Here is a 23,726-nt window from a genome sequence, read left to right as displayed (position 1 = left end):
TCGCAAAAATTTGGGTCGGCTTCAATTTGGCTCAGTGGAATCAAAGGTTGCGGCTGGTCCACGAGAGAAATTTCAGTGGGTACGACTATTCTGCCAAAGGCGGTGAGTCATTGGTGACATGCTCTTCCATGCCACACTTGCCCCACCAAGGACTCACTATCTCCGCAAGGCATCACAGCTTCACGTCTGCAACTCGAGTCGATGTAATTCGTGGTTGAATTTAATATGATCTCTTTACCTTCTTGATGAATCGTCAAATGTATATGATGTCAATGCTCTCCTGCGTCTCTAGAGGCTCCCTAACACCGATTGCCGCCTTGATTGATAGGTAATGTAGTTGAACAAGAATAAGCTCCCAATAATGACATGGCCTCGAGTCGACACTTTATTCTTTTGTTTTACTTCTCCTCTGTAGCAGCCTGAGGTGAAGCCACCGAGAGCCTGGTCGCAATGACCGAGTTTGCTGCGTTGGGTGCCGCTGGTCCAGGCATGCCCGGCTTCTGCGGCTCGCCGCCTTGCGGGCCACCTGACAGAACGGAGCTCGGGGTATAAGTCGCTGGGATGTTTGCCGAGACGGTCTTCTTGGCCTCCTGGTACAAATCGAAACAATGGATCAGAGCTTGGTCGACAGACATATGTTCAGGGACGATTCCAGTGTCGAGGATCTTCTTGAGGTGGTCTTCAACCTCGTCAAACTCGGCCTGGTCGGAGCGATAGCGGTCGGGTAAACCACTGTTGTGCAGGAGTGCGAGGATGCCAGCATTTATGGTGTTTGCGGCCGCAATGATGGTGATAGGAGTGCCGTCCTCATACGACATGGAGCCAATTGCGGTGAGGATAGCACCGAAAATGATTTGCAAGATATACGCGACCCATCGGATGGAGCTCATGCCGTGATACATGTAGAAGTACTTGGTACGGTGCCAGATGACGTCTCGGTAAAGACCGTTGGGAATTCCTTTGGGAGGGTAGTACCAGCAAGTCGGGTGGAGCGCGATGTGACCCTCGGTGTCGTTGACGCCCCCGATACCGTGAGCAACAATAGCCCATTCCGAAGGGGTGAGGAAACGGTATCTGATTCGGCGGCGTATTTTCTGCTTCCTCGAGCCCGATTGAACCGTGAAGTGGCTCAGATCTCCGTCTGACTGGTTCGAAGGACCAGCATGCGCGTTGTCGGGCGCCATCTCAGCCTCGATGCCGTCGAGTTGCAGGGGAGGAAGCTCTCGCATGACTGCAGTCCAGGACCAAGCTATTGGAAGCAGAACTGACTGACGCAGAAGCAACTGCACGTCACTAGTTCAGTACGGGTCACTGATGAAGGATGATAGGATGATCAGTGAAATACTCACACAGAACGTCGTCACAGTGGTCGAAGTGTTGCGAGATTTTACTACAAAGGTTGTGACAAGTCCCCCGAACATGGAGAGGGGTGGTTGAGGACGAGGGGGAATTGGGATCAGAGCAACATGAAGTCGAAGGTATTGCATGATATGCTGCAACTTCCATCTTGACGGTTTGTCCTCGAAAGGCTCGCAGTACCTTCTCGGCAATGTTTTGGCAACATACCTTGCGACGAGGCAAGAACGAAGCGGGCTCCTAGCGCGGGCTCCTCTGTTGAATGGAGAGGGGAAATACCTGGTGAGTTTTATACCGAAATAGAAAAGTACAAATAACGAAGAATCAAGCGTCTCCTTCACTCCCAGACGATAACGAATGTAGCTTATTTGGAAAGGGGAAGCTGGCCGGCGGCTCCTTACTGTAGTCCTTGCAAACCGGCCGTCATCAAGGGAGCATGGACACTGGCCGAGCAACTGCCTTCATCAAAGTTGTTTCCTTTGTACTTTACAAAAAGCTCCCTCCCACGACCATTGGAGTCTCGGATGGGTAAGACCCCCATTTAGTGACAGCAGTTTCCATGGCACTGTGAATAGAGCCTGGCCCACCCATGGTTGCTCCTGCCCGGCCAAGAACAATCAGGACGGTTAGTCAAGTGGTAAGATCCTTGCTTTGGGTTCACTCGAAGTTCAGCAAGAGTCCCGCGTTCGAATCGCGGATCGACCCCTTTTTGCTGTATCTCACCCTTTGTCGATTGGCTTTAGTGCTGAGATCTACCTGGGGTTGGTCTCGGGTAGGTAGATGCGGATTTTCAGGAGAGCGTTACCTACCTCGATGCATCTGCATACACATACTACTTCTATCTATCCTTTTGAATAGTACTTCTACACAGGCATCTAGGTCGTGATAAGACCCTCTGTATACAATACTTATCACAACTAATCAATCTTCTCTCCTAGACCAAGTGGAATCCCTATCGGGAGAACAGAACCGTCCGTGGTTCGACAGCTTGATACGATAAAACTTCGATATACCCCATGGTTGATGACAGCAATAGCCTGCCTGGGAGGTTTCCGTCCGAGACGAGCTTAATGCGAGGATGGACATGGTATGCTTCCCAATATTGATTGGAGTAGCCGATGAACATGATCAAAAGGGAGGTGGCACTTTTGCCCCCATCACACTCAACCCAGATACAGTTATATGGATTCAGTTGTTTCCATGGCATAGAACCATTTGATGCTCGGGAATTTCGTCGCCAGATAGAGGATCTATGGTAAGACGACGCTAGCATGCATTCATTCAGCCGCTCATGATTGTAAGTGGCAGGACTTATAGAAGAGTGATTTCGTGCGCATGTAAGTGCACCCCTAGGCATTGGCACAATGCTATGCAGGCTGCCTACCCACGGACAGCTCAAACCCATAGCTGGGCGACATATGTGCTCTGATTCCCGCAACAGCCAGCTAGAACGCCTCGAGCAAGGAGAAATCTGCAAATCTCGAAGAGGCGGGTGAAGCCAGCGTCACCAATGGCAAGAAGAAAATCGTCGCCTCAACCCTAAAACCCAGACCCAAATCACGCGATGAATAGAGAGAGAGAGAGAGAAAGAAAGAACACACCGGCACGCACTCCCCAATTGCAACACGGAAAAGAGCCCTTCCGCTTCGAAAATCCCTCAGCTTTGACCCCAACGACAAGACGCCCACTACGCGTCTCGCTCATGGCCCCGTCCCAAGCCGCGTAAGCGCCGTAAGCAGCCGTTTGGAGTTAACCCCCATGATTCGCCGGTGCTCGGCTTCAGCCCTGCTGCCTGGAAAAACATCCCTTCCAAAAACGCGCAGTACATCCTCCTAGAAAGCGCCGAAGGAAGCGCAGAGAAGGGAGAGGGTGGAGAGGATTAGTTGACGTCAAAGCAGAAGAGAGAGAAAAAGGAAAGGAGAAAAGAGCCCCGAATGCAAGGTGGACTTCGGTGGGCAACGGCCATGACGCCGGAAGGGCATATATGCGTCGGGCTCCCGAGGCGGCTAGGCAGACAGACTCTCAAAGTCTCCCTGTACAACCACAATCTATACAAATCCCTTCGCAACCCGAAAGCTCATCGGCTGGCGGCATCGGTCACTCCGCCCATCTCCCATCCCGTACCAAACAGCTCGCCCCGTCCTCTTCATAATGTGCATTGCCCTTCCACGCAGGCACCGCGCCCAAACCAGCGCCTCGCCCTTCAAAAACCTTCCATACCAACGTCTCAACTCCCCGCCCCCAACGCCCCGGATGGCACCGAGACCCACTTCCGCACCGGTGCCCGCTGTCGTCGCCGTCGCTGTCGACGAGGTCGCTCCGGCCCCGTCCCCATCGGCCCCGTCCCCATCGGCCCCTCGCATAGCCTCCCAGCATGAGCGCCTCCTTATGGAGCTGCTACCTTTCGAAGACACCGCGACATTCCGCGACTGGCTCGACGGCCCGTTCGTGCGCGGGTCATGGGATGAGTTCTGCGCGGACTACCTCTCCCTGGCGTTACTCAGGGCCGAATCGCCCGGCGCCGTCCCGGAACCGGACAAGGCCCGCACGGCGCGGGCGGCGCGGGAGGCGCTCGGCACCCGGAAGCCAAAGTTCCTCGTCTACCATCCGGACAAGACGGGCTGGGCGGCCGAGGACCACTACGTGCGCTTCGTCGTGACGCTCATCGCGGACAACGGGCTGCGGAACATGTGGAACGGTTCCGAGTGGAAAAGGAAGGGGCTGGACATCGCCAAGGCCGCGTACGAGGTGCTCGTCTACCTCAAGGCGACCATGGTGTACCCGGACCCGAACCCACCCAATTACTATGCATGAAGACGCTTGTTCTTTTCTTCCCCCTTCTTTTCTATCAGCCTTCTTTACTTTCGGTCTTTGGGCGTCTGGATGCTGCAGTCTGTGTAAATCACGGGAGCACCTTGTCTCGATTAGCATGCGTATGGCGCCCTCAAACCATATTCTTTGGTTGACCTGCCTCGAGTGGGATGGGGAGTGTTTAGGTTCCTAGAGGAGCGCCAGCCAACCGCCGGCCTTCCCATCTTGAGTCCATCATGGTCAGATCAGACCTACGAAAATAAATCTCGCCGCGAGGAGCGAAGCCGCGTAAAATAAGTGTCATAGCACCGAAACGTGGTCCCGGGGTGGTCGCTCGCCGCGAACTGTCTTGTTAGAGTTTTCTTGCTTTTGGGTTCAGCGCCGAGTTCTAATCGAAATGCCGCCCTCGTCCAAAGGGGGGGAAGGGTCCGTTCCTCGGGCGAGGACTGCAACGCAAACGCCAACCAGGTTTTGGGATAAGACGCCGAGAGACGCGGTCTCAGGGGAACAGGATCGAGGGGAGAGGGGTTGTAGGAACCCCCCACGATTGGGATTGGGGCTCCGGGCGGCGCTCCGACATCGAATCAAGGGAGTACCCGCCTTCGCTGGCAACTCCTTGCGAGCAGATAAACGCGCTATTCCGGCTTCGGGACTCCTTTAAGAGTAGGGAGGGGAACATCCAAGCGAGATCGAGGAAGGAGAGGAAGGATGCCGGCGTGCTATGTGAGCCTGTGTCAGAATCTCACATGATAACTTCAGAGTTCTTCGACCCCCTCGCCGAGCCCCGAGGTCGAGGTGGAGAAATGCCGTCATCCTCACAAAAAAGCTTCACCTCAGGAGGGATGACACCATGGTTGCACAATATCTTGTCAAGGTATTATCTTGTCGAGGCGTACTGAGATATCAGAGAAGCGGTCTCGACCATTTCTCAGGAACTTTGTTGCGTCTACCTTTCATACGGCATGAGGGACCCCTCAAGGGGCATTGAGCATTCGAGCATGAGCCATTTCTAATCTTGCGGGGCCCCGTCGTTCGGGTTGGCATGTGATGGTGACTCAACATGGCGGACCGAATGGTGATAAAAGCAGTCTGAAAGTATGGCACGGGTGTTGCGAACGGGGCAGAGAGCCGCAACCGCTACTTAGCCAGCCTTTCCGACTTGCCGTAGACTTCCCGAGGCGAAACACTGACAAACCTGTCCCGACGAACTCACTCAAAGTTTGTTCAAAAATGCACCAATATCCTCTCTAAGCACACGCCACCCTCTCTACTCACTTCGCAGAGATGGAGAACACATCAGGAACACATGTGGGAATGGAAGTGCCGTGAACGTAACCAGAAAACAGGTTCAACATACGTTCCGTTCTGCCGTTGACACGCCGGTTACGCGCGCTCTGTTTTCATTGTTTGGGTCGGGGCCCCTGAGCGCAAACAATTCGCTGGTGCGGAAGCGATTCAAGAGCCCATTAACCGACAGAGATGGGCACGTACTCCTGTGCGAAAGCTTCCGGGGGAGATAAGTAGGTAGTACCGTCCGCCCCTCTCCCAGGCTTAGGGTTACACTTAGGAAATGCCAACATCTGATTGAGGACCAGGGTTTGTCCAATGCGACCATGGCTCTATTTTCCAATCGACCAAGATGGATAGCGGCGGTGTAGGGCCTCGCATATGTAGGACGATAATCAAGGGAGATGGCGAGCATAGCTACAGGAAGAGCCAAGATGGGCGGAAACAGGAGGTAGCCACACATGGACACGGTGGAGTGCTTCCCCGGTCATACAAATGAAGATCATCTGCTGTGTAGTCTGCACCACAAGAATAGAGCACCGCTCGTGGTGCGGTTGAGGGAGCAAAAAAGGGAATGGGGGGTGTTTTACATCAATGAGCACGCGGGGGGAAAGCCGGAGGGAAATGTGCAGGATCGCTGCAGGTCACCCGCTGCAAGGCCGACTCTGTTCGTCCTCTCGCAGCGTGTTTCTTTCCCTTGTCTCTTTTGCCGTATCAAGAACAGCCGCCGAATCGTGCCTCAACATGGCAAGTCAGGGGCCTCTGAAACAATCCATGCTCTTAAGACCGGGGAGACAAATATCCCACCCCGCAGGTGAGCGGCCGGCTGTGGGGACGGCAACGCGGGCCAGCGGGAACGGCATTTGGGGAACACACACACACACACGCACGCGACTTGGATATTGAACGATGTAGGGCGGGGACGTAAGGAAACAGTTCCGGTAGAGACAACCACAACGATAGCGCCAAGTAGCGGAACCGAACTAGTTTAGCAAAACCCAGATAGTGAACGAGCCGGTCGAATGCAGGTCGTATCGTATCAGTCAGTGCATGTAACATGGGGAGTTAGGAAGAGTCTTGGCCGAGGCATTGGGGCTTTCACCAATGGGTGCGTATATGCTGGGGCTGGATAAGTTGTCTGTCAGGTATCCTGGTTTCGTTGAGCCTGGAGAGACCGGTACGTGTCTCCCTTCCGTGCGAAGAGGCCTGTGAAAGGAAAAATAGAATAGAAGGATGGAGCCAGCATTGGCCGACCGGCGTACGATTAAGCAGCATTGTGGGCTGACGAGGAGCGGGAGGCGCCCAAGATCTGCGGGAGAATCGTACCAGGTTGGCGGTGGGATCTGGCGGTTTCCCCTATTTGTGCGGCCTGCGACTGTGAGTGCATATATGGTGTATGCGTGTGCCTGTATGGGCGACTCTTCTCGATGCGGAGAACACAAGCGGGCTTAGTTGCACCAGCGGCTCGGTCGATCTGCCTCCCCCAGACCGGACTTAATCTGCATCTTTTCTTGGAAACCTTGGGCGGTTGCCATGGCGTGATGCGTTGAGAGAGGCCTCTTCTTGGTGCGGCTGGGAGAAGCCGAGGGAAAGAGAGGCTGCATCGACCGATGCGAGGCGGTTCCTCTTGTTCCTCTAGCCGAAAGAGGCGACGGCTTCGGACGACGGCAGCATGCAGCAGCACTAGGTATGTAATCGTCGGGGCCGGCTCTACGTAGGCGCACCCACCACTCGACGATGTCTTGGACTGAGCTACTCGGTAATTTCCCCCTACTTTGTTTCGGTTAGCCGTGGTTGATCCAGCATCGATGCAACACACACCGTCTGGGGAAACGAAATCAGGCGAATGTCGGTCACCATTCGCCATTTGCCTGAGAGAGACGAGTCCATCCTCCTAGGGGTTGTAGGTCCTATCCTATTCTTTCCTGTCCTGTCCCGTCCTTTCCTGTCATGTCGACCTGCGGGACGCCGCGTCCGCCTGGAGGAAAGCTGGCAAAGAGCCAAGCGGAATGGCATCATTCGTCCTGAGGATGAGCTGGTCTAGACCCCCCAGAATCCTGAGATGCACGTTTTGAAGAGTTGGTCCGGTTGCGACGCAGACCCTCCTGGGCCCGGAGGATAAGTTGAGGACCAATTGCAGTGTGCTGTATCCGTACATCACGTACAATGTACCCAGTGTAGTAGGTACACGAGTTGCAGAGCATGTGGGAATAACTTCAGGCAAGGACCAATGCCGGTGCCGAGGACGAGCGGATGGGGCGGGATTATGTCACCAATTTGGCCAATGTGAAGGGATGCTGCAGGTACTCCACATCCCCGTCGCGGCATTAAAAAATAAAAAAGGAGTCGCTGTGGTGAATCAGCGAGAAATTCTAGTGTCGATAGCCTCTACTGCATACTTAGGTAGGTAGGTACGTGTCTGTACTACTTGCCAAGTAAGCCCTTGAGCTGCTGCCCTGAGGAGAGAGGGGTGGAGATAACCCACGGCCACCCCCATGCCACTCGGTCGCAGGGTTGCATATCCCCATAGGGGCGTGCGCCTAGCAAAACGTGCTCGAAAAGATCCGGGGGAGGGCAGACAGAGGTTGACGGAGGGCGAGATAGTCGCGAAGAAGGCGGGATGTGACAGGGGAACAGCCTTAAGAACGAGGCCAATGAAGATCGTGGCAAGCAACGTTCAGGGGAAGAAAAGTAGCGCAAAGTCACTCATTCTCCAAAAATACATGGCGCCTTCCTAGGGCCCGCTGCTCGCGGTTTTGTACTGTAGCGCCAGTGGGTGGTTTTTTCCCCTTCTCTTGGCACGATATCGCAACGTTCAAACCCCACATTTGTGTAGGCATCAGGGCCGACATCATCGGGGGAGCACATTCAGCCTAGCATGTGCAAACCGCCTATCGTACCCTGTGTGTATGCTACCTGCTATGTACCTCGCCAACCTACCCACTTTGCGGTAAGTACCCGTATATGCCAACGTCAATGCCGCCAATGCCAATGCTCCCCCCAATTCTCTGCCCTGACATGGAAGTAGAAGATATGGAAGGTCCCCCCTTCAAAGCTAACGTCATCTTCGGTGCCCTTTGGTACCAGCTTGGCGCACTGGTTAGCCTGGCTATTGGCAGCAGGGTCGGGTCCTCGGGACTCCCCAATTCCGGTGTACCATTCCGCCCTGGGCAGGTAGGCCGTACAGCTCCTTCCTGCATACTTTGTACGTAGTATAACAAAACGCATAGCAAGTGGGGGGGGCTACGATCTGACGCCATTTTTTCCTTCGAGAACAAAATGGGACCCAAGACATGGTATACCGTAGTGGACTCCGCAATCCTGTGTCGTACGTACGTACCTCGCCTACCTACCTAGGCACCCACCTACAGGTACCTAGGTAGGTACCCAATAGCAACGAAGGGTAGGTACGCGTATTTGTAGAGTGGTTTCCTCACGAAACCCCGTTTTCGACCTTGCTCTTCTCCAGCCTGGTTAAATTCAACAGACAAATAGCGCGTCCTCCACTCTTTGTACTTTCTCCTTCTCACATCAGCCATCACGGGCCTCTTCGCCATGGTGAGCAATGCCGCCGCATGCGGGCTTGTCCGGTGGTGCCCATGGAAAAGGGAAACTATACCACCCTGGCTTGTGTTCCCACCCGCACCCATAGCATTATATTATCCTCTCCTTCAGCCAGCCAAGTGTACTGATGCATTCCCGACACTCGCCCTCTTAACCACTCCTCGCTCGCGGCCAAGACGCTTTCAGAGTTAGCCACTGCGGCTTACCAAACACGTGTGGGACCCCACGATAGTATCCGTGGGTATCGTACGCTACGAGTTTGGGTCCATGGTTTGAAGAGCGAGCTGGCCTATCTGGGGCCGGGGCCCCGGGCTAGCCCCGGCCTCTCTCCCTTCCTCGCAGTCTCTTTCTGAGGTCCGTGGTGCTATGCCTCCGAAAGCTGGTTCGTGTCAAGCCGACATTTGGCCGAGTGGTGACGATGAAATTTCATGCCCTTTCGGTGGACCCGGGCCTTGACCGACCGCTTCTTATCGGTCCTTACCCGCTGAATCTCTCTGAGAGTGGCGGGACCTCTCTGCTGTCTTCGGTGGAGTTGCTCTAGCTTAGTTTTTCACTCCTTAGCCTTCTCCCCTTTCTCCCGCCTCATCCTCCCTTCTCAAGGCCTGGTGAGGCTCCGTAACATGACATACACGATGTCAAGCCTCGGGGTTGGCGCCTTGCGAGAATTTTTCTGTCCGTCTCTAGGGCCATACAAGGGGGGGGCAAGAGAGAGCCACGATCGTATTATCGATTCGTGCTCGTCATATCCATCGGCCAAGCTCCGGCCTTTGCCGCAAGTATTCCATTGGGCCCTGCAGGTCTGCCTTTGCCTACTCTGCAACTTCGTCGCTATCTCGGCCGCTAATCGCTGTCCCCTCCACTTCTGCCTTGTCGCCCGTGTCATCATTGTCGCCGTCCTCGCCGTCGCCGTCGCCGTTCCCGTCCCCGTCGCTGCCATCTTCGCTTTCGGCGGCTTGCGTCCCTAGGAGGAGGTCTTCGCTGCCTTGCCATTGTGGCGGCGGGCCGGGGAGTGCTGCGTCGTCTTCCTGAACCCACCCATATTCCTCATCGTCCTCTTCTTCGCTGTCTGGCACTTCGAGACCGGCCTCTACCAGCTTGCGTTTCGCGCGTGGAGCACTCGACACCAGCACCGATGGCTGGCTAATGTCGTAATGCACGCCAACCACGCCCGTCTGTTCCACGATAAATTCCCAAGTTAGCAAAATCACTTTCTTTTTGAATACCCCACTTTTAGGATATTATGTCGGGTCCCCGGTTGCCCAGGAAAGGGGGGGGGGGATAACTGACCGCTTCCACTCTAAACGCCGCAGCATTCTGCATCATGTCGGGCCCAGCCTTACCGTTTAGCTTCTGCACTCCGGCGAAAGATACGGTCGACGGCCGCCCGTCCTTCCACACCCAGTCTCTAAATAGCACTACTCGTGTCGACATCCCCTGCTCCCAAATGCCAGCATTAATGGATGGGATCAAAGTGGCGCTTCGCTCCAATTGCATTCTCGTTGCGCACTGCGACAACACAACCACTGCGCAGTCTCGCGTTGCCGCTAATTTCTGCAGTGCGCTGGTGATGTACTGCAGGGCTTGCAGCCGCTTCGCTGATAATCCCGGTCCTGGTCTGCCATTAGTAGATGCTTCTTATCTGAGACGGGCGTACAAACCTTTGCCCTGAGGCGGTCCTCTCCGACCGTCGGATGCCTTGGGAAAAGCGTAGTTCACTAGAGCTGACAACGAGTCTATGATGACCAGAGCCGTCTTCGCTGGCAACGTTGCGGCTGTCGGACGACATAGCAGTGCAACCAGGTGAGGTAAGCTTGGGCAGCTGTAGTGAGCGAGGTTATCGCTGGATGGCTTTGCCGGTCCATCGTCCGTAGATGATCGAGCCTGTTCCACTGCCTCGATCACGGCATTGAGTCGCTGGCCGCAGACAGAATACGCGCAGTCTTTAAGAAACGCATCGTCAGCCTCATCGTTCTCTTTCCTAGCCCGTCGTAGTCCAAGATGAACCGACCTACCCACACGGCAACATGCCCATCACACAACGCACTGGCGACAAGTTGGATGCTTCACACAGAAATATTAGCCCATGTATTCCCTCTGTAGAATACTACCACAAGACAGTGACGTCTCACCCTAGAGCCGTCTTGCCTGAGCCTGGTGGGCCCCATATCTCAGAGACCTGACCTCTTTGAAGACCCCCGCGCGCTGAGCCAGGATCCCGGCGAGAGAAAGCATAGACGAGCGTCTCGTCTAGCCGGCCGATACCTGTGGAGATGTGCCTGCCGACACTGCCGTCTAGATCTTCCAGTGCCTCCGCGGCGGACACAGTGGGTAATCGATCTGTTTTCGTTAGTCGATATCGCTGCCATTTGGTGAAGATGAACCCACGAGTTGACGGTAGGTCGAAGCTGGAAATGTCTTCCTCATGAACGGAGTGATACTTTTCCATGGCTGGACTGCAGTTTACTAGCATGTTGAGCTTTAGACGGGTTTGTTCTGCCACCTAAAGACGAACGTCTTGAAGTTGGGGGTCGGGCACAGTACACCCAACTCCAGCCTCACACGCGCCCCACACAGGTCCCAAGCCACAAATCCAATTTTCATAGGTAATGCAGGAAACTGCAAGAACAGCAACTGCCGTTCTGACGGACAAGAGCCCTCGATGCGATGTTTCTATTGTCCGCAACTCTCATCCTTCCTTACCACGGCCACTTACCAACGACAACACGTCATCATCCGCTGTCACTGACACATGAACCTGCAGACTGCAAACGCCATGTTCGAGCGGAAACAAAGTACGAAAGGTGGTGCGTCACAAGAGAAACGGCCTCTGATCTCGAAACCGGAGCCCGAACCACTTCAAGGCGTCCTTGGCTTTCAATGCCGGCCATGGCAACACGTTGTGACATCCTCTTGAAGTTGTCTTTTTCTTGCGTGGGCTCTCACCAGTTCTGCGACACTCTTGGCTTGCCCTATTGGTCAGCCAGTCATTCAGTCGACACAGCCTGCTTGGCCAGGTCTGGCTGCCAATGCTAGCCAAAGACAAAGCGGCTATCTTGGAACCGTCTCAGCCATTGGACCACTATGGTACCGAGCTCCCAAAATATGTGAGAGCATCTTCGAAGTATTGGTTCACCCTCGGACGACAAGAGATGCCAACAATGCGGCGGCAGCCCCGGCCAAACGGATGGAACGTGGCTCTCGGGATTGTTTCCTTGTGTGCCCCCGACCAGCGATTGGTCCACCAATCTAGGTACTATTTACATATCGAGTCGGAATATTTTAGGGTCTATCCGGTTTCACTGCCGATGTAACCCCACAGCCAATCTCGAGCCTCCAGCTCTCAGACTTTGCAGCAGCCTGTATTACTCGTACAATCGCACGCTCCTGAACTTCCTCGTTCGTGGTTTCACCTAACAACAGCCACACGACATGTCTTCAAGACCCTAGTTATCAGTCGAACCAACCCTGTTGCTAGCAGGCACTGGGGTTGAACACAGTTAACAGGCAGTCTGTGGATAGTTTGCCTTTGCAGACCACAATTCCGCCGAGAGTTGCCTCCAATGACAGACCCCTGCCGTTGCTTCCATCATGCTCGCCAATGCCAATGAGTCTTCAGACACTGACGACATGATCCTGCATGGGGCTACGGGCGGGCCGGGCGGAATGCCTAGATTGAGCAGGTTCTTGATCTTGGGGCGTCCCCATGGGATCCAGGACTTCTCCGCGGGAGCACAGTGTTATTCGGCTTGAGGGATAGAGCAACAGGCATCGGCAGCCTCAGAAATCGGGACCAGAGCCGCCAGGGCAGTGATACGGCAAGATCCTTACGAAGATCAGAGACTTGTTCTGCCCAACGCCGAGGGCCCGAATCGTCCTCTATGCATCTTCACAGCCAACAGTCGCCCCAGGAATACCGAGCCTCAACTTCTCAACCTGAGCGCTGCCATGAATCTCCCTAAAGATTGCGTTGTTGTTGCTGTTATTGTGAGCAGTGGTTCGAAGACAAAATGCCACACTTGCACGCCGGCTCTTATTGCTGGAGTGTCTCCACATTTGGAAACATATCCTTTGTGCCGAGGATCCGAGTTCGGGTCGGCGGAGGATGCTATCTTCTGGTAGCCGAGTGGCGATTACCCTGGCCTAGGCATTGCAAATGTCGTTCATTTCACGAGCTGGGGTAAATTGCCAATAGATTCCCTTGGTGGCTCGGGTGCCACTTACTTGGGGTTGATAACGCGGAGGGCAAACGGAGGTTTCCTCATCCGCATTTACGTTCCACAGTTTGTGTCGGGAACTGATATCGGAATTCGGACTAGCAATCTGCGGCGCTTCAAACTGCCCGGAGTCACTTGCTCACAGGTGAGGTCAACCAGAACATCAAGACGCGAGAACTCGGAAGTTACCTGCTGTTCTGGCTAGGTCAGGTCTTTGAGCCTCCGCAACCATGTGCAAATGCAAGGTACGCGCTTCCCCAGCTTTAGCTCCTCTTTTTTTTTTTTTTTTTTTTTTTTTTTTTTTTTTTACAAATGTGGGAGAATTTTACCGTCTCTCAAGTCATTCCGGTTCCCCAAATCTATGCGCTGACATCATACTTGACTTTTTCTTTTAGGCAAAGGGACTGATTCTCCCTGGGGTAACCCCCCCTTTTTTCTTATCTTTTCACATGTGACAGTAAGAGGGGCATGTGTTCCAAAACCCAAAATCGTTCAACGGCACAAATTCCAATCTCTCTGTTTGCGTCTCACCTGAGGCAACTAGAATATGACAGATTTTCAGACGCCACTCACATACCGCCAGCTTTGACCAAATGGATGCACAGAGTAAGCTCTCTGCTTGTGCATGTCGGAGAATCTCGGGATCTTGGCCACTTCCCTCAGAAAACTGGGGACTTGGGGCCATAACAACACACCAGTATCGACTTTGGCACCTCCGGGCGTGGCTCTGACTCTCCCCACAGCCATCTGCGTTCCATGTATCGCTTCCCCCGTATCACGCCATCCCCTGTTGATTTCCACGCCCCCAGATAGCGCCATTTTGAGAAAGCTAGTTTCAAACACAGGTGTGTCCCGGCAAACGCACCGGGACAATCTTCGCCCAAGCCAGAAAACACATGATACCGACACGACCCGTCTGGACTCTAGCTCACAGTGCGCCGCTTGAAGCGTTTTGCGGGGATAGGTCGAAAGTGAAGTAAAGTCTGGGGAAGCATGGGCAGCTCCAGTTCGGGTCATTTCCGCTGAACCGTCGGAGCAGGAAGTGGAAGCTGAGTCATGCCCGGCAAATTTCGTATTCCTCTGATAACGAGAAACAGAGCGGCTATGTGCCCACTGATGGCACTGGAAAGTCTTTACAAGGGCTAGTTGCTCCGGCGCTTGCTACTCGGTACGCCCTTCGAGTTCAAAGCCCCGAATTCTAGAGTCTCGGGCCTTATCATCCAGCCGTTGTCAGCTCGATAGGTCCAAGACAGGTTTCGAGGTGTTCAGGACACATGGGACGCTCCTTCAGGGGCAGGGCGTCGACTTCGGCGCGGGGTTCTCTCCGGCAAGACAAAGGATTTCGTGTCTTGTTGAGCAAGACAGCAAAACCACAAACGACGGCTTCTGCAGGATGAAGGACCATATTATTTCTGTTGTTGTCGGTACCCGAAGTGCAGTGGCATGTCGGTCCCGTCACGCAGGTACGCGTTTAGCAAGATCATCGTTGTGCCTCGCGTCGTGTGATGAGCGTGCGATACTTCACATTTTACAATTTCTGAGTTCGTTACAAGATGGAAGAAATCTTCACAGAATGCGTCGACCATTCTCGTAGTAGCGCGCGTTCGAAGCAGGAGTGACTCCGTCAAAGATGGGGCTCCCTGCTTGACGACAGGCAAGGCTCGGCAACACGACAATCATTCTCCGAGCCAAAGGCAACCTTGGACGGCGTCGATACGATCCATAAGAAACGATTTGACACAACATCCTGCTGCCAACATCATGCTATCCTCGAGAAGCAGTGTAACGCAGAGCATCTGTATACAGCCAGACGTTGCCGGCCGCATAGATCGGGAGACTTTTCTGAACTATGAAGATAACGTCTCCAACAAACCATTGGAAGTTGTTGGAGTTACTTGATAAATCAGCCGACAACAAACTGGTCGGCGCAACAGGCCCCTATCAAATTCACTTGTTTCCGTCCTTGGACAGACATTGAAGGCCACGAAATCACCTCATCATGTCGCCGCCACATGCCATCACTTTTTTTTTCTTTTTTATGTTTTTTCTTTTCTTTTTTCAATGCCCTTTATTCCCAATCATCATCGTACATGCATACACATGCTGACTGGAACGATATGTAACAGCTTGGGCTTTCAGCGTGAACGATGGGGTTGGCATGCCCCAGAATAGAACATGAGTTCCGTCGGCTCTTACGCCCGGAGCTCACGTCCGGCGTCGAGAAGAAAGTATGGGGATGAGCAGATCTCGCGGGTACCCCAAATCTCGGAACAGGGTCTCTTGGAGCCTCCCCGGGATTCCTTAATAAGCTTAGCGCCTGGGACTGCACGGGGATTGACTGTACTGGGAAGGCAGGTCACCTAGAAATGGCAGTTGGACGATGGGTTATCTGTCCATCCGATGCCATTGTAGGATTGCGGACCTGATACTAGCGACGCCGCCTGCAGATCTTAGGTCTCCTGAAGCCAATGGGAACTGTGAGCGAGAGGATGGCTTGGCGGCGATGGGTATGCTAGGATAGGTAGGGCCCGTGGACAGTGATGGAAGCAATACCCCCACGTTCCTGCTACGTTAGACTGAAGTCTTGAAGCATCTCTATAATCGCCCGAGGGGATGTGTTCCCGTCTATCCGCCAACTGGAAGAACAGGATCACTGCCGCTGGTGAAGCGAGACAGTGCTAATCTATGACTTTCGAAACACGCGGAAAGGCCGAAGAGGCGACCGAATAATTACAAACCGAAGTTTCCTCTTTCGATCTCGACAAGACCTCCGAGCCTCGGCCAACGGAATCGGCGACTTGGTGAGTATGGCTCGCCATAACCAACCCTAATTTCTCGTTATCGTGGGTGTTCGCAGACAGAGAGGGAAGCGGACATATTGCACTCGGCCAAGGACGACCGAGGGCCACCGAGGCGTAGAAGTGCCCAACCCTGTGCCCAAAATTTCGCTCAGAAATTTCTGGTAGTGGATTCACAGGGTAGGCGTGTGGGATCTGTCCCAAGGGGAACCCCCGGATGAAGCCCTCGGCGGCTTTCCCAGCTTATCTATGGAGCGTTGCGGGTCACGCAGCCTGCCTCTCGCGCTGGCGAGCGCGGAGGATGCCGCGACGAGGTACATAGGTTGAGTCATCCGCGACAAGGCCCTTGTCTCTTCGGAGCCTCTGGCTCTTATTTTTATTTCGTATTTATCACTCTCGCGTTTGCCGCGCAGTGGAGTAGCGACAAGACCAGGCAAGACAAACACCAGAGACACCAAGACACACCAACACACAATCGAGAACGATGAACCACAGAACAACGCAGATATCTTCGCTGGCCTCGTTTCTGCGCTCCTTTGACTAGGTCGGCTGAGGAGTTGAGCGAGGCTGGGTGGCCCCTATGACCACGACCCCCTGGTGGTGTTGCGGTGAAGCCGGCGAAAAGTTGGATCGACATGCGTGAAGGGTCCTGGTTTGAGGGGTGTCTGGTGATGGATATGACTGACACTTTCCAAGGCTCTCATATGAACCCGTCACACACATTTTATGGCCGGGATTCGGTACCACTCCCACGCTCTTATCTCAAGGGAGGGGGCTAAAAGGGCGCTTGACAAAACCATGACCCCCACACCTCCGTCGGGAGAGCGTTAAGACGCGACCGTCAATAAAATTTCTGGGCAACGGAGCTTCGCTCGCTCCTTTGATTGACCACGCTGGATAATCGGGCAGCCAGGAAAGGGGAAGGCAAGGAAGAAAGAAGGCGGCCGGTCTCGAATTGTTTCACAAAGTGACAAACATGGCCGGCACAGTTATTTCGGATCTCATGTGGCGACCTCTCTTACGTCGGTAGGTCGACAGCTCTGGCGGCCCTGCCCTGTTGCTTGGAAGGGCGACAGGCTACAAACGAGGCGAATGCCCTTCCGCTTCAGTCACAGTTTCAACCTCATTTTCATCGTGAGCTGAGCAAGTCGGATCGCAGCGCCGCGTCAGCTCGGACGAGCAAGCTGTCTTGTGTGCTGTGATACGGGCGGCACAAAGACGAGGAGGTTTCTCCTCGTCTCGGAACCAACCGCAGGCTCCGGCTACAATGCAGAAGCGGCGGCCTAAACGACTTGGGGGGCCGGGGGGCTGTATAGGACAAGCTCATTGGACTTCTTTTGTATGCGCTTCGCCATGCCAGGCAACGGCCACGGCACCAACGCGGCCCTCGATTGGCATGCCAGCAACTGACTGGCATGGCGATCCCGGGGTCGGGTTCAGGCGAATGAGCAGTGGCATCGGGGCCGCACTCTGCCTCAGCTGATGCTCGTGAGATGAAGGCATGATATAGAGGGGCGCCTCCTGGTGGAGGTGGAATGGCGCTGTTCCCCCAGATTTTGCCTCTTGCCAATAAATGCAGGCTCCCGCGGGTCAAGGCCCAGCCCCCGTCCCACGGGGTAGGAATCTGGCGATGAGGGGTGCACGGGAGAATTGTGCCATCGGCGAGGCGACATTGCGTGACGAGGGGCCCTTTTTCTCTTTATGTTGTTGCATAGGTGTCCCTCGTCCATTTTGATTTGCTTCGTCTTCCCTGAATAGCTTCCCCAGCGCCCTACTAGCCAATCAAACAACGAGATGGTGGCACAAGCTTGGGGGTTATCACGTCTAAGCCACCTCTTCTGTCGCCTCACCGTCTCCCCCCCACACCCCCCGCGTCCGCCCGCAGACATATGGTACATGTTCCAGGGCAGTCAGTGTCACTGAGGAGCCAGGACCGGGTTAGGAGCTAATCTCAGCGGTCCTGGGGAAGGGCAAGCGGGATTGAGCGTGGGATTGGCAGGGTTGTTTATTGAGGAAAATCTGCCCACGTTGCACCGAGGCCTTGCTCCATCATGTAGGTCAGAGACGGACCCGTACTTGTATCGCCCGTACAAAAAAAAAAAAAGTAGACTTGACCGCAATCGGGAGGCACGTGTCGGCATTAGGCCGAGATGTGGTTCACGATTGGGAAATTGGTGTAGGGGGGAAGGGGAGGAGAGGGGGGCAGAGGGGGGGGATCAAGAGGAGAGCGGGAATAGCGACGGCGATACTGGAGAAGAGAAAATGCGACGGATACGCAGGGTGGATAGCAATATTGCGAATGAGGCCGAGAATTCACCACGGACAGGCCAACAAGCCAGGCAGATAATTTCATTTATGTATTTCGATTCCCACCAAAAACCACAGCGGGCCTGCCACACACAGACCATCAATCAGCACGACGAGAGTGATTTTTTCTTCTTCCTCTTTTTTTTTTTTTTCTCTCTCCCCTGGATGGGGATAAGGGCCTTCTTTGCCTCATGGGCATTGGACGATGGTGTAATAGCGCACGACAGCTTCCGGACCGGGGCGACGAGGGTGCGAGGAAACGGAGCCCACGCGTTTGGCCAAATGTCGACGGACACGACAGCATCATCCCAGTTGCTGACCTGATGGCGGCGATGGCCAACGGTGATGGCGATGGCGGCGATGATGACGATGCGACTGCTAGCTATACTTCGGGATGTCGATGATGCCAGTAGTGCCGGGCATACTACCGGTATATGCATAGTACACACACTAGGTACTGCATAGTATGTAACACAAGCGACCAAGTAAAACATAAGAGAAGAGGGAAAAAAAAAAAAAAAAAAAGGCTGATGATTAACATACCCGTACGGAATACAACCCGTACAAATCGGCAGGTGGAAATGCTGAGGTACTTGGGTACCCTCCCATCTCCCACACACCACACGGAGACAGAGGGAGGAAAGGAAAAAGGTGGGTATAGTACTCCGTACCATAGGGAAGAAATGAAAATGGAGGCACGTACCGGCTCTCCCCAGTCCCCTTCCCCGACCTGTCGCAAAACCCCAACAAGGGCAGGTCGGGATCTGATGGCGCGCGTACCTTGCCTAGAGGGCTTGGAGGCCTGAAGGTACTTGGGTACATGGGCGGCCAAGGAGGGAAAAAAGAGGAAATCTGGAGCCAGGGCGATGCGCGGTACGTATCGATCTCTCCGGGAGAGCAGAGCACGTCTCTCTTAGCTTTTTCTCGGGGTGAATCTAGAATTTGTGGAGAGTGGAGGCTAAACGCCCGGCCGTAGCACGCCCCCCCCCCCCACCCCTTTTTCCCACTCTCTTTCGTCTTCTGAGGCACACGCCTCCTTCATCGTCCCCCTTCACCCGCGCTCTCCAGAGGGTCAGTAGTCTTCCACACGCCCCCCTCCCCCCTCCCCGCCTCTTATCCCATTCAACCCACATGTTTCCTGCTACTGGACGTCGTTGTCTTCACTACCAGAGCCCGGCATCAGGAGCCAGAAAGAAAGTCCAGACAGACAGGGCCCAGCGACTCCAGCGCGCGTACTCTGTACACTACGTATGTGTCTGTTGTATCCCCGACCCAGTCCTCGCACCCGGTCCCTTTTTTTTTTCTTTCCTTTTTTTTTTCTTCCTTTTCTTTTCACTGCCGCTGCCGACTCCTACCATGGTAAAACATCCATCCACAACCCGCTACTGTGACTGGCTTGGTCGACACGGTCTGCTCCATATCGGATATCTTCCGACAAACGACGCATCTCACCCAGTCTATCCTGCGGCCTCTCCCTCTTTCTCTCCACCCTCCCGGTTCTTCTCTCGGTCTGCGCAAGGCAGAGCACACCCAGTACCTTACATACCGAGCCTTCCCCCCCAGCCCTGTTTGAGTTGCCGACGGGCACGGGTGTGGGTGCGAATCCGATGCGGCCCTGTGCGTTGTCTCTGGCAGCGGGCCCAGTAGTCCTATACTGCCGCCGCTTCTGCTACGGGTGTGCTACGCTTGTGCTTGTTTCTGTTGGCGGATCTGACGCTGGAAATGGCATAATTGCTTGTATGGGGAAGGGGAAGGGGAAGGGGAAAGGGAAGGGTAAGGGTCAAACAGAGGGCCATGGGGGTCATCGTCCCGCATTCGCACCCGCAGCTCGCGATATGGCTGTTCTTTGTCAAGTACCCTCCTCCACTTTTGATGCATATTGCGCAAGTAATACCTATCCGTAGTGCCGTGAGTTGTATTATGTCGTGGTGAGAAGCTCACAGGCTCCTGCTCCCTCACTTCATACGCCGAACTTACCTCTTGTTAGGTAAACTGGGGAGCTCTAGATTTGGTTCGAGGAGCCCCAGTGTCCCCTCTTTCTCTCCGGGCCCTAAGAAGTGCCCCAGAAGCACAGGCGAAAGGGAGAAAAAGGATGCATGAATACAAAGCACTAAGCCGGTTCGGGAACTCGGACAGACCAGGTGAGAATCGGGCGAGAAAAGATACGCAGCCAACTCTCCGTACACTACGGATACCTACTATGTAGACAAGTCTCGCACATGGAAGACCAGCAGCAGCCGGGAGACCAGGATCAGGAGGAGCAAGCAGACAGGGAGTCAGGGACGGGGACCCGACCCAAAGCCCACGACTCCAGGACTGTGTGTGACGGAGACCAGGCCGGGTGGGAGATACAGATAGATACCCGCCCACACCACACCACACCCTACCCTCACCCACATTCATCACCCACCACAGCCCATCATCCACACCGTCCACGCTTTCACACCCACCTCTTCCATCGTCTTTCTCACCCACCCACCCTCCGTCCTTGGCTCACTCCCACGTCTTCCCCCCCCCCCCCCCCCTTCCCTTCTTTCCTTCTGATAACGCTGCTCTACCCTCCCTCTTGCCATTTAAAACTACAGCCCCGTCCTTTCCTCCCCCGACTCTGCTCTGTTCCTTCTTTTGGAAGAGAAGAAAATTGTTACGCCAACCTCTTGTCATCATCATCCGCTGACCAGCGACTTTACCCCGGGACGCCCCTCAGTAAACCCCTCCACCCCCCCCCCCCCCCCCCATCCCCCCAAAGCCAAAGCTTTTTTACACCCACCCACCACTACCACCACCACCACCCACTTACAGCAGCGAGCTCGACTCGCATAACTTATATATCCCGCCACCCACACACCCACCTCATTCAGTTTCCTTCGACTCCTTTACGCCCACTCTAGACAACAACCCCATAACCACTCGGAACCGCACTCACGATACCTGAGCCGGTTCTTGAACTCGACGGTAATCAAGTCGACCACTACCGCAAAAGAAGCAAAGAAGCACATCTCTACTGCGCGCCGAGACGCCCAGCTCTGGATCATCAGGGCCAATGGGTGATCACATGCAACAGACACAGTCGTCTCCTTTCAACTTTTCAAGTCTACTCAACCCCGACAAGACGGACAACATGATCTCGGGCGACGCCATGGAAACTACGAGGCTGGGCCAGCTCAACGAGCTGAAGCCCAAGGGCCCTCTACCCGGCCAGACCGCCGAGAACCCCAACGAGCTGCCTCGTCCCTACAAGTGCCCCTTGTGCGACAAGGCCTTTCACCGCCTTGAGCACCAGACGAGACACATCCGCACCCACACGGGAGAAAAGCCTCACGCTTGCCAGTACCCTGGATGCAGCAAGAAGTTCTCCCGCTCCGACGAGCTCACCCGTCACTCGAGAATACATAGCAACCCCAACTCGAGACGGGGCAAGAACCAGTACAACTCGGGTCCGCAGTCGCACATGCCCCAGGACGGCATGATGGCCCCTCCCCCGGCGCCCAAGACGATTCGATCTGCCCCGACCTCCAGCTTGTCTTCTCCCAACGTCTCGCCTCCGCACTCCTTCTCGACCTACGTCCTACCCGCTCAGCAAGGCCACGGCAGCCCCTTTGGACGCCAGTTCCAGAGCAACTCGAACATGGACATCTCCATCTTGGCAAAGGCCGCCAACCAGGTCGAGCGCGAGACCCTAACCGCGCCGCCTTTTCACGGATCTTCCGGCGCCAGGCATCACCCCTACTACTCCCACAGCCTGCACAACTCGCGCGGTCACCTCCCTTCTCTCTCTGCCTACCACATGTCGAGATCGCATTCCAACGACGAGCACAACGATGACCACTACTCTGGCTCTCGTCACGCAAAGCGGTCTCGTCCCAACTCGCCCAACTCCACGGCACCCTCCTCTCCTACCTTTTCCCACGACTCTTTGTCGCCTACCCCGGACCACACTCCCATCGCCACTCCCGCCCACTCCCCGAGACTGCGGCCCATGGGCTACGAGCTGCCCTCTCTTCGCAACCTTTCGCTGCAGCACGCAGCCCCCCCAGCTCTGGCCCCCCTCGAGCCTCACCTTGAGACCCCCTACCTGCCGCCGGCCCCGGCCCCCACCAGTGCTGGCACCCCCGCCCGCAGCGGTACTTCCTTGACAGACATCATTAGCCGGCCTGACGCCAGCAGGAAACTGCCTGTACCCAAGATTGGCGTTCACCAGCTCCTCGATGGAAGCGACGGTTTCCAAAGCGGCAGGAGTTCTACCAACGGCAGTATCGCTGGCGGTGACCTCATGGACCGGATGTAACGGAAACGGACCCTCGAAGTGGCTACGACTTTACGACATGGGCGATAGACGGGATAGAACGGCGTTTTCGGGTATTTCGAATTGACAAGAGTTGGCCGACGACGACTTCTTTGCTTAATCAGGCACAAAAAACCAACACAAACAACGTCAAAGAATCGATGGGATTCCCTCGCCCTCCCACTGCGGCGGCGGCCAAACTCGGAACTTATAGACTCCTACTTGGATGGATGAACAACCAGAGATTGGATTCACGACTCCCCTCCCCACCAACGAAAAGCAAACTTTTTTTTTTCTTTTTTTCCCTTTTCCTCTGTCTTTTTTCTCGATGGGTTTTCTCTTGCGTGAGGGGCAATGGATTTTGAAAGAGTGATAGTGAGCGTGGTATATGTGTGTGTGTGTGTGAGTGTGTGTGTATGAGAACGCCAACGGGTCGTCAAACCCGTCCTTTTCTCAAATGTGTTCTGGTCTGTTTGTAAACGGGCGGGTTTTCTCGAGATGTCAATCTATAGACGGGGCGGCAAGGGAATTCTTGGGTGGTTATCGGTGTACATGAAGAGCCTCTTGCACGGAAAGAGAGCCATTTGGGCGGTCGGAATTCTCCAGCGCAGAGGGAAGCGCTGATTTGGTTTCCTTTTTCGTTACTAAGATACGTCGCCGCCTAGGCTGGCTTGACGAACGTTTTTGGCTTTTTATTTTCTTGACTGTTCTTAGAACGAGAGAGACTTGATACCTCGAAACATTCCCCGCTTCTCAAGGAAGAGAATTAAAAGTGAGAAGGCTACTTCACTCACACATCTTGCTCGTACATTATTGATGATGCTGTGCTATCTTGAGTAGTATGTGAGTGTGACTCGTGCCAATGCTGCCTCGTGTTCAAAAGCGTGTGTGGGGTGAACCTGGGGGCATGTGTGTGTGAGGTGAGATAAGACCACCCGCACACACCAGAACGGCCTCCCTCCCCCTTCTTTCCCTCTCCCCCCCGTCCAGGCCCGATGATCGGACCCGTGCCCAGACGGCCGTTTGTTTGGGGATAGAGAGCGGGATGGGAAAGGGGGACAGTGCCCTGCCGTACGTTTTCCGGCCGCAATCTCTGGCTCCCGC

At 54.7% G+C, this 23,726-nt stretch overlaps 10 protein-coding genes and 1 non-coding gene across 11 annotated transcripts; 5 read left to right on the top strand and 6 right to left on the bottom strand.

The window, feature by feature from the left end:
* Nucleotides 1-188: 188 nt before the first annotated feature.
* Nucleotides 189-1,882, bottom strand: LY79DRAFT_64589 (uncharacterized protein). Its single transcript, XM_060562449.1, has 2 exons — nucleotides 1,350-1,882; nucleotides 189-1,283 (listed from the first exon to the last, which is right to left on the bottom strand). Exons 1-2 carry the CDS (start codon nucleotides 1,485-1,487, stop codon nucleotides 399-401), a joined length of 1,023 nt encoding a protein of 340 aa, XP_060417304.1. The 5' UTR covers nucleotides 1,488-1,882; the 3' UTR covers nucleotides 189-398.
* Nucleotides 1,883-1,976: 94 nt separating this feature from the next.
* LY79DRAFT_t68 lies at nucleotides 1,977-2,061 on the top strand. Its single transcript has one exon. It is a non-coding gene; the product is annotated as a tRNA-Pro (tRNA).
* A 214-nt stretch (nucleotides 2,062-2,275) lies between these two features.
* LY79DRAFT_64438 (uncharacterized protein) lies at nucleotides 2,276-3,134 on the bottom strand. Its single transcript, XM_060562420.1, has one exon. It carries the CDS (start codon nucleotides 2,759-2,761, stop codon nucleotides 2,309-2,311), a length of 453 nt encoding a protein of 150 aa, XP_060417303.1. The 5' UTR covers nucleotides 2,762-3,134; the 3' UTR covers nucleotides 2,276-2,308.
* A 373-nt stretch (nucleotides 3,135-3,507) lies between these two features.
* Nucleotides 3,508-4,170, top strand: LY79DRAFT_667429 (uncharacterized protein; the record flags this gene model as incomplete). Its single annotated transcript, XM_060563372.1, has 1 exon — nucleotides 3,508-4,170. The coding sequence occupies one exon, from the start codon at nucleotides 3,508-3,510 to the stop codon at nucleotides 4,168-4,170; it is 663 nt and encodes a 220-aa protein (XP_060417302.1).
* A 3,988-nt stretch (nucleotides 4,171-8,158) lies between these two features.
* LY79DRAFT_64387 (uncharacterized protein) lies at nucleotides 8,159-8,910 on the top strand. The gene is made up of 3 exons (XM_060562409.1): nucleotides 8,159-8,404; nucleotides 8,483-8,628; nucleotides 8,685-8,910. The coding sequence occupies exons 1-3, from the start codon at nucleotides 8,333-8,335 to the stop codon at nucleotides 8,809-8,811; spliced, it is 345 nt and encodes a 114-aa protein (XP_060417301.1). The 5' UTR covers nucleotides 8,159-8,332; the 3' UTR covers nucleotides 8,812-8,910.
* Nucleotides 8,911-9,412: 502 nt separating this feature from the next.
* Nucleotides 9,413-11,464, bottom strand: LY79DRAFT_679171 (P-loop containing nucleoside triphosphate hydrolase protein; the record flags this gene model as incomplete). The annotated part of the gene is made up of 6 exons (XM_060564514.1): nucleotides 9,413-10,190; nucleotides 10,306-10,628; nucleotides 10,677-10,958; nucleotides 11,027-11,079; nucleotides 11,148-11,355; nucleotides 11,404-11,464. The coding sequence occupies 6 exons, from the start codon at nucleotides 11,462-11,464 to the stop codon at nucleotides 9,828-9,830; spliced, it is 1,290 nt and encodes a 429-aa protein (XP_060417300.1). The 3' UTR covers nucleotides 9,413-9,827.
* Nucleotides 11,465-12,473: 1,009 nt separating this feature from the next.
* Nucleotides 12,474-13,356, bottom strand: LY79DRAFT_64306 (uncharacterized protein). Its single transcript, XM_060562395.1, has one exon. It carries the CDS (start codon nucleotides 13,069-13,071, stop codon nucleotides 12,895-12,897), a length of 177 nt encoding a protein of 58 aa, XP_060417299.1. The 5' UTR covers nucleotides 13,072-13,356; the 3' UTR covers nucleotides 12,474-12,894.
* Nucleotides 13,357-13,522: 166 nt separating this feature from the next.
* On the bottom strand, nucleotides 13,523-14,695 carry LY79DRAFT_544757 (uncharacterized protein). The gene has a single exon (XM_060557135.1). It carries the CDS (start codon nucleotides 14,247-14,249, stop codon nucleotides 13,791-13,793), a length of 459 nt encoding a protein of 152 aa, XP_060417298.1. The 5' UTR covers nucleotides 14,250-14,695; the 3' UTR covers nucleotides 13,523-13,790.
* A 3,489-nt stretch (nucleotides 14,696-18,184) lies between these two features.
* LY79DRAFT_64272 (uncharacterized protein) lies at nucleotides 18,185-19,118 on the bottom strand. The gene has a single exon (XM_060562381.1). The coding sequence runs from the start codon at nucleotides 19,009-19,011 to the stop codon at nucleotides 18,442-18,444; it is 570 nt and encodes a 189-aa protein (XP_060417297.1). The 5' UTR covers nucleotides 19,012-19,118; the 3' UTR covers nucleotides 18,185-18,441.
* A 512-nt stretch (nucleotides 19,119-19,630) lies between these two features.
* Nucleotides 19,631-20,552, top strand: LY79DRAFT_544749 (uncharacterized protein). Its single transcript, XM_060557134.1, is given in 4 exon segments — nucleotides 19,631-19,845; nucleotides 19,857-19,933; nucleotides 19,973-20,074; nucleotides 20,105-20,552. The coding sequence occupies 4 exon segments, from the start codon at nucleotides 19,694-19,696 to the stop codon at nucleotides 20,239-20,241; spliced, it is 468 nt and encodes a 155-aa protein (XP_060417296.1). The 5' UTR covers nucleotides 19,631-19,693; the 3' UTR covers nucleotides 20,242-20,552.
* Nucleotides 20,553-21,072: 520 nt separating this feature from the next.
* LY79DRAFT_544748 (uncharacterized protein) lies at nucleotides 21,073-23,029 on the top strand. The gene has a single exon (XM_060557133.1). The coding sequence runs from the start codon at nucleotides 21,381-21,383 to the stop codon at nucleotides 22,623-22,625; it is 1,245 nt and encodes a 414-aa protein (XP_060417295.1). The 5' UTR covers nucleotides 21,073-21,380; the 3' UTR covers nucleotides 22,626-23,029.
* The last annotated feature ends 697 nt before the right edge of the window (nucleotides 23,030-23,726 follow it).

The sequence above is a fragment of the Colletotrichum navitas genome (assembly GCF_030913465.1).
Source record: "Colletotrichum navitas strain CBS 125086 chromosome Unknown LY79scaffold_12, whole genome shotgun sequence".
Classification (NCBI taxonomy): Eukaryota; Fungi; Ascomycota; class Sordariomycetes; order Glomerellales; family Glomerellaceae; genus Colletotrichum; species Colletotrichum navitas.
Note: the sequence above shows the minus strand (reverse complement) of the source record. Positions and strands in the feature narration are given on the sequence as shown.